Here is a 17,540-nt window from a genome sequence, read left to right as displayed (position 1 = left end):
TTTGCCCTGGCCTTTTCCAGTGCGGGAAGCCCCATGCTCCCCGACGCTGGGAATTATTTCTGGGTGGTGTGCATCCAGTCCTGAAAGTGTAGGGGAGGAGGGAGGTCAACAGAAGGGACAGAGCCCTGCCTCCCCACCCCTGCCCGCCCAGCTGGGCAGCAGGCCTTTCTCAGAACTCAGCCTCTTCTGCTGCTGGATGCAGTCACAGTGAACTCTCTGGCCTTCTTTAGCAACTCCACGTGCTTCTGGTTCCTCTTCCAGCCCCTAACGCATTCTCTCTCTCTCTGATTTGACAACCTCCTGTTCTATTCAGCCATCCCTGGATCCATCCCTCTCTCCCTCTTAGTTGTGTACTGGCATTGCTCCTACCACATTCTCTGGACTCCCACAGACCCCTCTTTTCCAGGTACAGAACTTGACCCTCCGAACACAGCAGACGCCAGCAGCAGCAGCCTCGGGCCCCACCCCCACTCAGCCTGTCCTGCCCAGCTTGGCCCTGAAACCCACGCCAGGCAGTAGCCAACCTCTGCCTACCCCAGCACAGAGCAGAAATACTGCTCAGGCTTCCCCCGCAGGTGCCAAGCCTGGCATAGCTGACAGTGTGATGGAGCCACTCAAGAAAGGAGATGGCAACAGCAGTGTGCCAGGGAGCATGGAGGGCCGGGCTGGGCTCAGCCGGACGGTTCCTGCTGTGGCTGCCCACCCCCTCATTGCACCAGGTAAGGTCTTCAGGAAGCAGGAATCCTTTCCCAGAAAACCCAGGGCCATGAGTCAGAAGGAGACTTTCAGACTTTCCTTTTTCCCATGGATTTGCAAAGATACCAGCCATGGGTCTTTCTCTTCTCCCTCCCTGTCTGGAAGAGTCCATCAGCTCCTGGCTTTGTGCCATGCTTCTGGTCTAACTTTATGCAGGGCAGCCATGTCAGCTGGAATAAAGGAGTCCTTCTGCACAGTGGGCACAGCGATGAATCAGGGTACACAGCCATAGCTTTGGAGCTGTGGGCACAACCTGGAGTGGCTGGAGGCGGGCGGTTGAACTATTTTGAAATTCTCCAAGACTCAGCAAAAAGGCCAGGGGCTAGCCAGAAGCATGTGAGAACCAGACAGGGAGATGGGAATGTAGGAAGTTTACTTTTTCTCATCATTCAGCAAGCATTTGTTGATTAGTATTTGCCAGTCATGTTGCCAATTCTAGGTGTGCAGAGATAAATGAGACTCAGGTTCTGCCCTCCACAGTCTAGCTGGGGAGACAGATATAAGTGCAGTGCATATGCCATAATAGATCTAAGCTCTGAGCGCTGTCAGAACAGAGGAGCTATCTGGCCTTGAGGAGAGGAGCTAGGAAAGGCTTGCCAGTGAGGGTGACACTTGAGAATAAATCTAGGAGCTTGCTTGTGAGGCAGGTCCAGTGAATCCACATGCCCTGCTAGACCCCTTTCCCTGCCTACTAAAACTATCCGCATGCTGCCCATTGTAGGCAATCTTTCATGGGAACATCTGCCAAGAGCCCAAGAAGCCAGGCCTATCGGTCTAGGCAACAAGACCACGCTATTTTACCATAGAAATAAATAGAGTGGCAGAGCACACGGCTTTGCATTAAAGAGAGAGTCACGCTGATCGCATCCCTGAGACAACCACTAACTGCAGTCCTCTCTCAAACCATTTTACCATCCAATCTAACCTGCAGGTCTTTTTCTTGAGAAAATACATTAAGAATATATCTCAATACATCTTTGGCAAAATAGGATAGGATTTTTTTTCCCTAAAGGAGTGTGCAGTCAAAAGAAGGGAGCCAGATATAGAAGCAAATCCATTCCACTTCATAAATTCTATTTTAGGACTAAGTACCAGGCACAGTGTGGGCACAGATGGTCAGCTGCCTGCCGGCAGAATGGGTCAGAGACGCCGTCCCTCAGAGGACACTGCACATGAGCCTTGCGGCATGAGCACGTGACCCGACAGACAGAGTGGGGAAGGTTCCCAGGCAGAGAAAAGCAAAGCAGTGCACATGGCACTGAGTTAGGAGGAAACGAGGTCAAAATCCCTCATTCACCTTCTCGAGGCTTCAGAAATCACCCAGGGGCAAAGGGTCAGTCGCTGCATTCCAGCAGTCACCGCTGAGCCAAGAAAGGCGCCTCCCCACGGAGGCCTCACGGCCCTGTGGCTTCAGATGTTTCTCACTGTCTGGCATGGCTTTCTCCAGAAAGTGGCCCAGCCTCTTCCTTTTATGGAAAAAGAAAGTCAGGCTCAGAAGGGTAGACTGGGGGCTCTTTCAATGCGTTGAAAGCAGCTTGGACTAGAGCTGAGACCCCAAATGGGCACTTCTAGTTTCTCGTTCAATCTGCATATGCCCTGGAGGACTATCTGCATCTCAAGCCTTCCTGAGAACCTCCTTCCGGCCCAGGCCGAAATGTAACCTCTTTCTAAATCTAAGCCAGCACCCCAAGTTCTAACACTGTTGAAAAGAAAGACTAGTTCTTGGGTTCCTCCTAAGGCTGCTAGGCAACTCAGTTCTCAAGAAAACTGGACAGAAACGGGACCAGCATTCACAGGACGTCCACCATGTGCTAGATAACGTGCCCTGAGTTGTACGCATCACGCTTCTTTAAACCCTGTAAAGATCCCTGTCCAGTAGGTGTCCTTATCCATTTTACAGATGAGCAAACTGAAGCTCAGAGAGGTTCTCCAGGAGCTTACTACAGCTGTCACGCACTCAAAGTCACCTAAGTAGTAAGTGGCAGGACTGGGGGCCAAGTCAAACACTATTCTTCATCTCAAGCCAGATTGTCCCTCTCACTTCTTACAGTAATCTGGGGCCTCCTCAGCCTTTCCTGTTTCTGACCCAAAGCTGAAAGAGTCTGGGGAGGTCTAAGCCTATTCAGGGTTTGCAGAGTCTGGTGGAGACCCCATGTAAAGGTAAACACCAACAGGTGACAGGCTTGAGGCCCAAGGGCCTAAGCCTAACAGTGCCTGGCTAGAATGCAGTGCAGAGACCAGTGGCTTCACAGAACTTTCTCTGGAGCAGCAGTGAGCTGCAGTCCCACAAAGAACCTCTCCCCAGAGACACAAAGCAGTGGGCCTGCATTGTTCTGCCTCCCACTATCCCGTTCATTCTTCCTCTCTCCCACCCCTTCCTCTCTGTAAGCCTGGAGATTGCGCTCCCCGACTCCCACCTCCCAGATGGAAGGCAGCTGGGGAGGTTTAGTAGGGGAAGATCCTCTCAGGGCTCCTGGACAAAAAGGACTGAAATCATTCTTAGGACCTAGTGCAGGGCAGCCAGGAGCAGCACCTGTCTTGGGCTACACAGTTCCCTGGGCAGAGGTGACTTCTGGCCTCCTGCCCAGCCAACCCACTGTCAATGAACCAAGGGATCTGAGAGCAGGAGAGAACAGCGTGCTTGAGCATGCGTGTGTGTGTGTGTGTGTGTGTGTGTGGTGTGTGTGTGTGTCTGGGAGAGAGAAAGCAAGCGAGCGTGCACGCATTTTTTGTTTGTTATTGGAGCATTTTTTGAGCTGGCTGGCTGGCTGCCCCCAGGGAAAGTAACCAGTGGAGACTTGCAGTGGGGTAGTCGGGTGGGGGGGGGGGGCAGGGGGGTATGGCAGAGAGGAATGTGTTCTCCTGGGGGCTGCTTCCTCCCAGAGCAGGCAGACCCTCCAGTCCCAGCTGGGACTGCTCCCACTGACAGCTGTTTGGGGGCAAAGCCCCTCCCCCATGGCAAGCTCCCTGCTGTTCCTGCTCCTGTCACCTTGGCAACCAGCTTCTTTAGGCTCTGCAAATAGAAAAGGTCCCTTATGCCGAGAAAAGGGGTGGGGGATCAGGTGGGGGAGGGGAGTAAGGGGCGGAGAACAGAGCCTGAGAGGCTGGGCTTTGGAGGGGAAGGAGAAGGGCCTGGCTTGCCCTTCTCACTGACATGAGGACTGAGCAACGGAGGGCAGAAGAGAGGCAGGCAGCAGGGGTCCCTTGGGCCTGGCCTCCAGGGAAGCCGAGTCCTAAGGAAGTGGGCCACAGCCCCAGATAGGAGACTTGGTTTTTGGAGTTCTCATTCTAGTGGATAAACTCCTGGCTTTGGGTGCACACTCAGGCCCAAAGGTGAGGAGAAAGTTGCTGACCAGGAGGGATACGCTGTGATAAAAGGGAACTGTCGGGTTGTTGAAAAGCTGGGGCCCTTTCACCCAGCTGGGCCTCCAGATGCCAGGTCTTTGTTCTGCATCCTCAGCCCGCCTCAGGTCTCAGCTGAGGAGCGAGAACTCTGCTGGAAGGCCACACAGCTGCTTTGTTTGAACACAGAGAGCGTTTTGTGCAGGGGCAGTGATTTCTGTCTGCGATAGGCTGGACAACGCGATGTTGCTGATTCTAGGATTCTTGGGCACCCTGTTTCCCTCCCAAAGCAGCCTCCAAACTGCAAGCACACTTTTACCTAAGGAATCCAATAAAAACCAAAGCATACAGGTGGGACTGTCATCCGCTAGAAATCCCCAGCGATTTTGATGTTAAAACCATGGAACCAGCCATGGAGGTCATTTCAACTATCCACGGTAGCACCAAATTTAGATGACTAAGAATCTCTTTTTATGTTGGGAGAAAAATCCAGATGATATAGGCTATCAGTGGAGGAGCTTTATGTTTTGCTTAACATCTTTCCCTGTGCATACGAGCTTGTGTGCGTGTATGTGTGAGAGAGAAAGCCGACTGACACACAAAGGGACTTGGCCTTGGTGGATGTTTCTTCTTTCCCAAAATTCTTCATGCTAGGCTTCTATTAGACTATTTCCCCGGTTGCTGTGGACTAATAATAATACTTACCAGTTAAAGAACAGCCATGTTCCACGTACCGTACTAAATGCTTTACCTACATATCTCACTTAATCTTAATGGTGATTATTCCATTTCACAAATGAAAGAGGTATGGCTCAGAGTCACTGTCATCCCCAAACCATTTGTCCCTTTAATTATGTGGCTCAACAGATACTCATTTAGCACCTATTATGTGCCAAACATTACGCTGAACACTATGGGTATTAAAGAGATGAACAAGAGTTTAAATTCTAATGGGGGCTGCAGAAATTTGACTTGTGCTTTGAAAAATGAGTAAGTTTCAAGAATGGAACAGGAGGAAGAGGATCTCAGCTGGCACTGGGAAGCACCTAAGCCCAGAGTGGCTGTGTGCGCGTGTGACCATCTGTGTGTGTAAGTGGGACCCTCCTTCCTTTTCCCTTGCCCTCTGCCATTAGCTGTGGGTCTCCTAAAACTCAGTCCTGTGGCCTGTGTTTCACTCACAGAGGAGTTTGTTGGTTCATACCTTTCAGACATCCACCACCTGTCTGCCAGTGACTTCCTAATACACATCCATCCCTGTCCTCCTCCCTTCTCCCCATACATTTCAGCTATCTATAGGATAGACATCACCCCACCTGCATACAAGTTTTTTTTTTTTTTTTTTTAATTTGGAGAATTTGTAAAACAAAAACCCTGCATCTTCCTCTCTGGAAAGGGCCCCTCTACCGTATCCTGAGCACTGTCCACAATTGCAAGGTCCTCCTGCACCCCAGACTCACAGAGTTATTTTGACTTCACATTCAGATAACTGGTAGTATTTTTAAATACTACTGAGCATTTACTGAGCATCTACTAGGCATTGAGCAAAGGCAGTGAACCTCTTTGTGGTTTAAACAAAATATTCCGTTTGATACTAACAACTATGTGGTATGTATCACCGTTTACAGAACAGCACGTCTAGATCCGGAGAGGTTAAGCAATTTATCTAAGATTGCACAGCCTGTTGGTGTCAGAGCCACCAGGGAGGCAGAGCGTTACAGTGGGAAAAGCAGTGGGCTTCGGAGTTAACCTGGTTTCAGACCCCAGTTTCATCACCTATTAGTTTAATGACTATGATCAAGTTACTTCAGCTCTGTAAACCTCCATTTCCTCATCTGTAAAACAGAGGTGATTATATTTCCCACAGGCTGTAAATGACTGAGATGGCCTGCACAAGTGACTGGCACAGAGAAAACCCTCCCTCATTCCCACGCTCCATCACCACCCAGCTTGTCACCAGTTTGTCACCAGGTTCTGATGACATTTCCTCTTGTTTTGGCTTCCTGCTTTACTTAAGGCCTGCTGACGGGATGAGGCTTAACTGATCGCCAGGACATCCTACTCACAACTGCTAGAATTATCTCCCTCAGAGACTGTTATTTCCTTCTTGTTTAAAAACCTTCTCTGTAGCCCGGCATAGTGGCTCATGCCTATAATCCCAGCCCTTTGGGAGGCCGAGGCAGGTGGATCACTTGAGGTCAGGAGTTTGAGACCAGCCTGGCCAACATGGTGAAACCCCGTTTCTACTAAAAATACAAAAATTAGCCGGGTGTGGTGGCTCATGCCTGTAATCCCAGCTACTTGGGAGGCTGAGGCAGGAGAATTGCTTGAACCTGGGAGGCGGAGGTTGCAGTGAGCCGAGATCGTGCCATTGCACTACAGCCTGGACATCAAGAGCGAAACTCCATCTCAAAAAAAAAAAAAAAAAAAGAAAAAAAAAGTTCACTGTGTCTTTACGTCCTCCTTGATCAGCTGGAATGCCTAGTCTATAGTAAGGGCTCACTAAATATCATGTTAATGACTTCTGACTATCTGACTCCGTGGGGGACCTTCAAGACCCTCCCCCCACTGCCCACTGCACCTCTCTGACTGCTCCTGGTGTCCTCATGCAGACCCTCTGTTATGGCCAAGCAAATATGCTGTTGTCTCTCTCTCCGACTCCTACCCCTTTGTGACTTTCTTGGCCCTTTCCCTCCCTGCCTCCTGGCATAACAATCCCCTTTTGTTGTCCATGTCTCCAAGATTGCCTCCAGAATTCCCAACTGCCTGCAACTAATACTCCTAGGCTTGCTGTACTCGCTCGTCCTTACTGACTTTTGTTATTCACTTGGCCATCAGCATCTTGTAATATGCAAGGCACCATGCCTCACCTGTCAAATGAAGTCAAGTTTCCCTTCACTTACTGCATTGTACAAGTCACTTGGAAACTACTCTCAGTTCTTGCTTGTAAAATAAAAACACTTCTCAATTGCTTCATGGGCTTCTTGTTAGAAATAAATGAGATTTAAATGATAAAAATTCTTTGAGAAGTTCAAAGCAACACACAGTAACAGATAGTATTTTAAGAATAGCTACCATTTACTGAGCATCTACTAGGTACCAAGTGTTGAGCAAAGGCAGTGAATCTCTGTGGTTTAAACAAAATATTCCATTTTATACTAACAACTATGTGGTATGTATCACCGTTTACAGAACAGCAAGTCAAGATACAGAGAGGTTGAGCAATTTATCTAAGATTGCACAGCCTATCAGTGTCAGAGCCAAGATTTAAACCCAGATCTGACTGACTCTAAAACCCAGGCCTTTATCCACTTATGCTATACTGCCATCCTCTGCCAAGGGCAGGCTAGGGGCAGAGATGCAGATAACAGTTTCTTTTATAATGCTCCAAGCTGCTTAGCAAAGAATCCTGTACATAGCCAGTATTTGGTAGTTTTTCCAGAGGACTGCAGAAGAGGCCTGAAAACGTTCAAGCATAATCAGACTATCACAGAGTGCCCCTGCAGCTGGCAACCCAACACCATTTTATAAGTTTCTTACAGGGAAACTTCCCTTAGCTCTACTTCCCCTATCAAACTCCTCCCGACCCCAAGCCAAGGGAATGCATCACGGAAAATTTGTGTGGCTATTGCTTTAGAGTTTTCCAAAAGGAGCTTCCTTGTCTGTTCTTGTGTATGCGGAGCACTGACCTCTAGAGCCAACCCCAACCTTAGTTCCCTCCTGAAGCCTAATCACATGAAACATCTTTAGGGATAAGCAGCCCCTAGAAGGTGCTAGCATAACTTAGACTCAGCCAAAAACTGCCTCCTCTTCTGACTCCTCTCTGTTAGACACCTTGGGGTTCAACTATACATGATGACCTGGAGACCCCTGAATTCCCCACAGTATTTTATGCCTCTGAGTCTTCCCGAATGCTGTTCCTTTTGTCATCTTCCTAACTCTGAATCATGTTAAACACTTACTCTGGGAAACCTTCTCTGCTCTCCTTCCAAAGCTGAATCCCCTTTTGCGTGTTCTCAATATTCTGTGCTTATCGCCTATCATAATATTTACCAAATTATGCTGAGAGTATCTGTCTACCATCTGTCTCTTTTACTAAACTGTAATCTCTTCTAGGGACCATGTTTTAGCCAGTACCAACCATAGTACTTGGTGTGTGGTGGGTGCTTAATAAGTTGTTTGTTGAGTGAATGAATGGTTGAAAGTATATCTTCCCTTAAGAGTAGTGGCTAGTAAAAAGATCTGCCATTCCTCTCCCACAGGCATACTCTCCTTGCCTGTAGGCCAGGTAACATCAAACTCTAATCAATTATAGTAGACTTCTAGGAAAATGAGTGCATAAGTAGTCCTGCAACTGTAGCTGGTATGCTTGCAGCTCCCATATACTTTGAGGCAAGAGTCCCAGCATTTCTGGGACACTGAGCTGTTTCTTGAATATTTGAAGCCTTGAGAACAAGTTTTGTAGGACAAACAAGTCCCACCATGTTGTCTGTCATTCATTCATTCATTCAGCAGTATTGATTGAGCATCTACTAAATTCAAGATATTTTGGAGGAAACAAATGACTCACATAAATTCTGCCTACCAAAAGAAATAAGTCACTTACTGAAATAACTCTGAGATAGGTATAACCCTTACCTCTATTTTAAAGATGATGATGGCCGGGCGCGGTGGCTCAAGCCTGTAATCCCAGCACTTTGGGAGGCCGAGACGGGCGGATCATGAGGTCAGGAGATCGAGACCATCCTGGCTAACATGGTGAAACCCCGTCTCTACTAAAAAATACAAAAAACTAGCCGGGCGAGGTGGCAGGTGCCTATAGTCCCAGCTACTCGGGAGGCTGAGGCAGGAGAATGGCGTAAACCCGGGAGGTAGAGCTTGCAGTGAGCTGAGATCCGGCCACTGCACTCCAGGCTGGGCGACAGAGCGAGACTCCGTCTCAAAAATAAATAAATAAATAAATAAATAAATAAATAAATAAATAAATAAATAAAGATGATGATACAGAGGTACAGAGAGGTCAAGTAACTCACTCACCCCATGTCACACAGCTGGTAAGCAGCAGAGTTGGAATTCAAATCCAAGCATTTTGGCTCAAGAGCTCATACTTGACTTCTGGGCACACTGCTTCTCTGAGGGCAGTGCAAAGCAAAGCAGCCTGAATGTCATCTCAGAGAAAGGGGAAAGTCCTGTCAGCTGTAAAGGCCAGAGAATGGTGACTAGAATTTGATTTGTGGCACTCTAGACAGTATGAGAAAAGGCATATACTCTGTACAGGGTACAGTGAATAGTAAAGATTGCTTGGGTCAAATAAATAATAAAAATTACAAGGGTGGTTTATGTTGAAAAGAGATCCTGAATTCTTGCCAGGGGCTTTAGACAACTGTAGACAAAGGAGAGTCCCTGGCAGTTTTTAGTGAGAGATCAGATCTGTGCACTAGGAAGATTAGTTTGCACTCTCTAAGCTGGATTACAGAGAGAAGAAACTGGAATCAGGAAGACCCTTTACTGCAGTACTCTAAACAAAAGGATTTTTTTTTTGATCCAGGATAATGCTGGAGTTAAATCATGATCTTTGTTTTTATTAATCTCAAAAAGTTAAGGATGTATTAATATATACCCTGATCTATATGAATTGATTCAAGCCTTATGAGCTTGATTTCCACCCTTGGTGTATAGTAGCCTAGTTTATCCTAAAACAATTGCTTTCAGTTTTCCATGAGCAGCACAGGGTGGGGAGAGAATGGGATAGGAGAGGAAGCACAGGAATAGAAGCCAGGACAACAGTCCCCTTTCCTGGTCTTTTGGGAAAACAACTGTGTGTTTATGCTGTATAGATATAGAATCTTTTCCCTCTGTAACCCTTTTTCCTCCTTATTAACCCTGAATTGTAAACTACTTTCCTGCTATAGCCACTCAATCAAATTCTAGATGTGGAAGAGATTTATGTGATCACCTAGCCCAGACCTCCTCTTTCACAGGTTAAACTCTGAAGCCCTGAGAAAGAAGAGTACCTTGTCTCAGGCCACACAGCCAGCAAGTACTGGGGCATGCCATTGATCCTCTCAGCCTCCCTGACCTGGACCATCTCCAGCTCCCACCTCACATGGGCAGCCCCTAAGAATGATTCCACATTCCAGTGGCAGGAATCCATGATTTTGCATTAAGGGAGAAAAAGTTTTGGTTGCATTTGCAGTGACGACGCCCATCATTTGCAGATCGTTCTGGCTGTGGGCGCCTAACAAAGTCCTGTGTGGCTTCTTCAGTGTCTCCCAGGTGCCTTATCAACAGCCTTCTCAAAAGTGCCTGATTGTTAAATTCTGACCTATTCAATGTGAGATAAGGAGACATGGCTTAGACTGGGGTCAGGGACAGTTTATAATTACCAAATGCCTGCTGGCATTTCCACAAAGGTTCTGCCATCAACCCAAACCCAACACACTTCCCTCAACATCACACTGGTGTCCAAGTTTCCCAAACCCGTCATTCAGTATCCTCCATACTAAACCCCTGTGGGCCATCCATAGTCCGTCTCTCTCTGACTAGACAGTCACCAAGACCCATTTTGCTTTTGCTTTGTAACATGTCTTATTTCTGTCCTTTCAAATCCTATTGGAATTCTGCTTGGAATTCCATGTCGGGCTGGGATGAGACCATTCAAAACTTGCATGTGAATAGACAAAAATTCAAGAAGGAAGACACCTCCCCTAACTCAGTTTGAAACCTGCTTACTTTGCATCCGTTGCATCACAGAATCCTTTTAAAATGTGAGCTCAGGACCCAGAATTCGCCTTTATCCTTACTGGCTTGAGGCTTTAGTTGTAAAAGTCCATTTGCTGGCCTCCAGCTGTGGCCTGCCATGCATTTGGCTAGCTCTCCAGCCGGGGAAGTCTCTGTAGAGGGCAGTTTTTAAACAGGACAGATTCAGCTGAGCTGCTTCGTCCTAGGCTGGCCTGGCACTAGCCAGAGGGTGATCTGTGTAAAGACAATCTCTGAGCTGAATTTCATGAATCCCTACTCTGAACAAGGCATGAGCTAGACACTGAAGGAATTACTAAAAAATATAAGAATTCTCACCTCAAAGAGTCAGCCAGCTTAAAATGGAAGAGGGAAAGCTAGTATAGCAACACATGGCAAAAAATAAATTCCTGTCAGGCACTGTGTTAGATTCTGGAGAGAGATACATGAAGTTTCTGACCACAAGGAGGTCATGATCTGGAAGATAGATAAGAAACAATTACAACCCACCTTAATAAGCATTATTATGATAGAGGTAGACCCTGGATACTTTGAGAACCTAAACCAGACTGATATAATAGTTATGACTAGAAATGATTGAATATGACTACATGCCAGGCACTGTGCTGTGCACATTAAGCCATTTTTCTGTCATTTTCTTCTCATTTCATCCTTTTAACAACTTCTGTACGGAAATTATATTTTTAATTTTTAGATTGGGAACGTGAGGCCCAGAGAGTAGTTAGTCCCAGGTCCCTTGGTATATAACAGAGGGAACCAGTAACCCAGCCCTGGTCTGCCTGATGCCAGGATCCAATAACTACCATTGTCTACTGGCTCTTCCTGGAGAAGGCCTCGTCTGAGCAGAGCCAGAGGCTGGATGAGGACTAGCCATGCAGAGCTGCGTTGGGTGGTGGAGAGGCTGTAGCTGTTGCAGGTACAGAGAACAGCAGATGAAGGGTGCGGAGGAGAGAGACAGCATGCCTCACTTAGAATCCAGTATTTCTCTGAACTGCCAGAATGGCCAAAGAGGGCCTCACAGAGGAGGTGAGTTTTGAGTTGTGAGGAGTTAAGCGTTGGGGGTGGGGGACAGCTTAAAGAGCCCAGTGTTCCTCCAGCAAAGGAGGAAAGCAGGAATAGAGTGAATGTGTTAGGCCATGGCAATGAGCAGGCCAGGCTCAGGGTGAAAAATGAAAGGGATGAAAACAAGAGACATTGAATTTGGGAAGCCATTTTTATTTGGATGTGGGAGGGGCAGAGTTGGAAGACAGCAGAAGAGAAGATCAAGCCATGCTCTCTAACCTGGCCTTTCCCCCTTCAGCTTATGCTCAGCTGCAGCCACACCAGCTCCTCCCACAGCCATCCTCAAAGCACCTGCAGCCCCAATTTGTGATCCAGCAGCAGCCACAGCCACAACAGCAGCAGCCACCGCCCCAGCCATCACGGCCTGGGTTCCAAGCTCAGCCCCACCCTCAGCTTGCCTCCGTCTCTCCAAGCGTGGCCCTCCAGCCCAGCTCAGAGGCCCATGCCATGCCACTAGGCCCGGTTACACCCGCCCTGCCGCTCCAGTGTCCCACTGCCAACCTGCACAAGCCTGGCAGCAGTCAGCAGTGTCACCCTCCCACGCCTGATGCTGGGCCTCAGAATGGACATCCCGAGGGCGTGCCCCACACCCCTCAACGCAGGTTCCAGCACACTTCAGCCGTCATCTTACAACTGCAGCCTGCTTCACCAGTGGTAAGCCAGCCCCAAGGTCCAGGGAGCACATGGGGCGGCCACAGCTTGGACGACCCCACAGCCCCTTCAAGAAGTGCTTCTGGGTAGGCTGACGGGTGAAATCATCTTTGGGGATTCCAAGAAGGAAGAGAGGGCTTTCCCCAGTTTGAGGATGACTGAATCTTAAGGTCCTTGCCTGCTTCCCAAGCTCCACGGAAAGCAGGGAAGTATTCAAGAACGCAAAGGCTATTTCTGAGAGGCCCCTCTCTCTGTCCTGTCCTTTGACAGCCCCAGCAGTGTGTTCCTGATGACTGGAAAGAAGCGGCACCAGGGGAGAAGAGTGTGCCTGAGACTCGGTCTGGCCCATCACCACATCAGCAGGCTATTGTCACTGCCATGCCTGGTGGCCTGCCTGTACCCAAGAGCCCTAACATCCAGTCATCCCCAGCTCACGGTATGAAGCACAGTGGGGCTCTGGGGGAGGGGAGAAAGTTGGCCTTTCTTGCAATGCCCTGGCACATTTCACTTGAGCATTTGCAATGGGAAGGCAAACTATTACAAGCAGGGAAGCTGGGGGGTTGGAAACAGAGGAGGGATGTGAGAAGATGAACCAGAAATAAAGGGAGACACCGAAGATATTAGAGCAAGAGGGTGGAGAAAGAAGAGGTGAAAGTTCTAGAGCCAGACACTGGGGCCTGCCTGCATGTCACTGGTGTCAGATGCATCCACATAGACATATGCCAAGTGCAGAGTGGAGGCAGGTTGCCAGTTGTCACAGTTCTCTGCTTCCTTTGGTATGAAAGGGGGTTCTTGATATTGGAAATATGGCAAAACAGCTACCATATCTCAAAAATAAGGGAAATGCCAGGGAGAGGCAGAAGGGGACTCAAATGAGTTCAGCTCACAGGAAGCATCTCTGAGGAAACTGTGCTCAGCTTTGGGATCCCCATCTGTCTGTGTGGGCTCAGTTACAAGTGGACTTCTCCCCTCCTGAGGTTCAGGAGACTCTGCTGGGTTCCTTCATCTGGATGGGAGAGGCACGGCAGTACCTCCGCCTTCTGCAAAGATCTGCTTGCTTCCCTTCCCCTCTCTGCCAGTTTGCACAGCACTGTTGGCCCAGATCTCAGTGACATTCTGAGCCATGGACCACCTGCAACTCAGGGAGGCAGTTCCAGTCATTGTGCTGTGTTTGCTGAGGCGGGGTGGGGGACAGCCAAGAGAAAAAGAGTTTGGAAGTTGATGGAGAAATAAGAAAAAAATACCTTAGCACAAGGCAGGGCAAGAAGGGTACAAAGGTTCTACAAGGAACAGAAGCAGGATCAAGGAAAAGAATATGGAGAAAGAACAGCAGGAAAATTAAAGGATGGGAAGGAGGTCATCTCTCTCTGCACACTTGCAGATGAGAAGGGGTTTTGAACAGCAGTCCATTCCACTGTAGATTTGCTCTAATTATCAGAAAGCTGCTTTTCAAGTGAAGTCAAACCTGCTCTCTTGGAATTTGCCAGCATTGGTCATGATTCTGTCTTGTGAATTGTAAGAGTCCATCTTATACAGTGTTTGTAGACAGTTGTCAGACGGTCTCTTGCCTCTCCCCCCATTAAAAAAGAGAAAATCTCCAGGCTAAATATCTGAGACTTTTTTTCATTTTTTACTTATGACAGGTCAAGACCTCCATTCTCACCATTCTGGTCAGGCTTGTCTATCTACATTCTACCTTTTCATTAATTTTCCTAACATTTGCTCCCCAAAATTAAGCACATTAATTCCAAATATAAACAGCTACTAGTCTTTAGAAGCCTGTTTCAGGGGCAGGGCTGTTCCCTAGATCCATGTTTTATGGAAGGGAGGAACTACACCTACTATATGCTGAGTACTGTTCCAAGTCGTTTACTCATTCACGACAGCCCTAGGACATAAGTAGAACTGTCCCCATCATTCAGAGGCAGAAACAAAAGCCGAGGGGCTCCAGGTCCTGCAGCTGTGAAAGGGCAGCACCATGACTCTGACTCCTACAGTAGTCACTCCCTCACCTTCCTTCATCAGGATGGTGCACAAATGGCCCCCGTGAACTCTCCGACGCTATAGGAATGACACTGTTGTTCACAGAGCACTGTCACCTGAATTCCAGAGAGCTGGGTTTCATTTTTGTTTCTGAGGTTTCATCTTACCTGGAACTGCTGTCATGCCAGCTCTCCCTAGTCTAGAACTTGTATAATTTATAGTTGAACCAAAATATAATTGCTTACATCTGTTAAGTGTTATCTTGTAAATTTGGCCCATAGTTCTAGCCTAGCAAGAAAACAGTAATGGTTACTAGTTAATATTTATTGAGCCCTCTCTGCTAGACTTTACACATTTAAATTTCCTCATTTAATCCTGACAATAACCCTCTGAGGTAGCAACTTTTATCCTCATTTTAAAGGTAAGACCACTGAGGCATAGAAAAAAGCAAGTGGTGGGGCACGAATCTTTTCTATCTGAATTCTGCTATTCATTATACTAACTCCTCTGCTTAACTTTGCCACCTGTAAATTATATAGCGAGTTTTATTTGCCTTTTACCAATTTGTTAATAGAAGTATCATACGAGACCCCACTGAGGATTCATGCCATCTCCAGAACAGTGGTAATCAACATTTTTTGCTCAAGTGTTTGTAATCCAGAAACCCCTAAATGAACTCACATTTGCCTTTCTTCTCCATAAAGCTCTCAAAATTTTCTTTCTGAAATCTAATCATGGTGATATACAAACAAGCATCCTCCTCTTGAGGTCCTATCTCATGACAGAAGTAAGCTTTACACAGTGGAAACAACTGTCAACCACCCAAGACTTAAATATCCACTCTGTGTATGTCTTTTTTTTTTTTTTTAAGATGCATTCTTACTCTGTCACCCAGGCTGGAGTGCAGTGGCATGATCTTGGCTCACTGCAACCTCTGCCTCCCGGGTTCAAGTGATTCTCCTGCCTCAGCCTCCCGAGCGGCTGGGATTTCAGGCACACACTACCATGCCCAGCTAATTTTTGTACTTTATTAGTAGAGACGTGATTTCGCCATGTTGGCCAGGCTGGTCTCGAACTCCTGACCTCAGGTGATCTGCCCAACTCAGCCTCCCAAAGTGCCGGGATTACAGGTGTGAGCCACTGGGCCTCGCCCATTCTGTGTATGTGTGAATGCCTACTCTGTGCAAAGCACTGTGGGAAGGGAGGTAGCACATAGAGAAACACAGTCAAGAGCTGAAGGTCTACTGGGAACGATGACAAATGCACAGGAAAAAAATTACAATAGAAAATAAAATGCGATAAATGCCATAGACTGATTTGAGGTGAGTCATTTAAAAGCTACAAAACAGGAAAAGTTACTGCCAACTAGAGATTATCAGGATAGATTTCAGGGAAGATGAGGCATCGTTCTAGAGCAGAGGTTGGCAAACTACAGCCCAATGGCCAAAACCATCACATTGCCAGTGTTCGTACGGCTCGCAAGCTAATAATGATTTCTACATTTTAAATTTTTTTTAAAAAAATCAAAATAATTATATTTCATGATACATGAAAATTATCTGAAATTCCAATTCTAGTGCCCATAAATAAAGTTCCATGGGAACACAACCACACTCGTTCATGTACATATTGTCTGTAGTTGCTTTCCTGCGGCAACAGCAGAAATGAGTTGTTGCGACAGACCGTATGACCTACAAAGTCTAAAATATTTACTCTCTGGTCCCTGGCAGAAAAAGTTTGCCAACTGCTGTTCTTGAGTCTGGACCTTGAAGGATAGGTAGGACCTGGACATACAAAGTTGGGGAAAGAGCATTCCAGGAAGAACTGGTGGAACTTAAGAGAGGGAGGCAGGAAAGTGTGCGCATGTTAGGGAACAGGAGTTGAGGATACAATCCTGTGTTACCCTAGTTTATAAAACAAAATATAAGTGTAAGAAATGCAGAGGCAGAGGAGAAGGGAATATGAATATTAATGAAAAGGGGGGTTGAAATTTTGAAAAATAGAGGAGAAAGGGAGTTAAGTAAATATTCGGGGAATGTAAAATAAATGTAAACAAAGATGGGATGAGGCCTGAGAGTTGAAAGGGGTAGGGGGAGAAGAAAGGCAGGGAACGAATATGAATACTAAGGAAGGCAAGAAAATGGGGCCATGTTGGGAATAGAGGGAAGTCAAGAATGAAGTCCCTGGCATGGGTCCAGCACCGTCCTGCGCCTCGCGCTCCCGAGGGTGGGGACTGTGTCATGCAGCACCTCTCTCTACCCCAGCAGCCCCTCGCGCGCGAGCTGAATGAGTACGCTTCGCCACGACGGCGCAGGTTCACCCGGTGCGCTTGGGGAAGAGAACTCCAACTGTGTGTCAGGCGCGGCGTGTCAGGCGCGGCGGGCCGCCTGAACCCACTTCCTCAATCAGCCTCTGCCGCGAGCCGGAGGCCGCTCATAGAGGTGTGACCGGGGCACTTGGGCCATGACTTCTCTCTGATCCTCGGTTCCCAGTAGGAAGGAGAATGACTTGTAGGGTCGTTATGAACAATAAGTGGGGAGAGTGCGAGCTGGGTTTGGCACGAACTGAGCTCTCGGTGACTGGCGGTCATTAGTCTTCTGAAAGCCCCCCAGGCCCCTCAGGGAGTGAACGGTCCAAGGCGGGAGTCGCGGGCCGCCCCGCCAAAGAGCACTTGTGCAGGGGGCCAGGGCAGCCTCCTCGTGGCGTGGCGCCCGCCTCCCTAAGCTGAGCCCCGGGCGTCCCTAACCCGCCTTCCGGAGGGCGCGAGGCGGGGCTCGACGCACAAAGGAAGCGCGCGGCCCGTGTCCGCACCGCCCCTCCCGCGGCCCCGCCCCGCCGCGCGGCCCGCCCCGCCCCGCGCCCTCGCCCCGCCCCCGGCAGAGGCGGCCGCGGGAGCGGTCCCAGACGCGCCGCATTGTCTCCGCGGCGGCTGCAGCCCTCGAGCGCCCGCCGCGCGCGCGCGCGCAACCCCGGCCGCCGCCCGCGCTCCC

At 48.3% G+C, this 17,540-nt stretch overlaps 1 protein-coding gene across 2 annotated transcripts in view; it reads left to right on the top strand.

The window, feature by feature from the left end:
- Window positions 1-17,540, top strand: part of PHC2 (polyhomeotic homolog 2) — a 115,662-nt gene that overhangs the window by 67,119 nt on the left and 31,003 nt on the right. For both annotated transcript variants that reach the window (XM_025382939.1, XM_025382949.1), the window contains exons 7-9: window positions 407-719; window positions 12,155-12,570; window positions 12,838-13,003. In XM_025382939.1, coding sequence (XP_025238724.1) covers window positions 407-719; window positions 12,155-12,570; window positions 12,838-13,003 — 895 coding nt within the window. The remainder of the gene's footprint in view (window positions 1-406; window positions 720-12,154; window positions 12,571-12,837; window positions 13,004-17,540) is intronic.

This window comes from Theropithecus gelada, chromosome 1 (genome assembly GCF_003255815.1).
Source record: "Theropithecus gelada isolate Dixy chromosome 1, Tgel_1.0, whole genome shotgun sequence".
Lineage (NCBI taxonomy): Eukaryota > Metazoa > Chordata > Mammalia > Primates > Cercopithecidae > Theropithecus > Theropithecus gelada.
The sequence above is the reverse complement of the archived record's forward strand: the minus strand, read 5'-3'. Positions and strand labels throughout refer to the sequence as shown.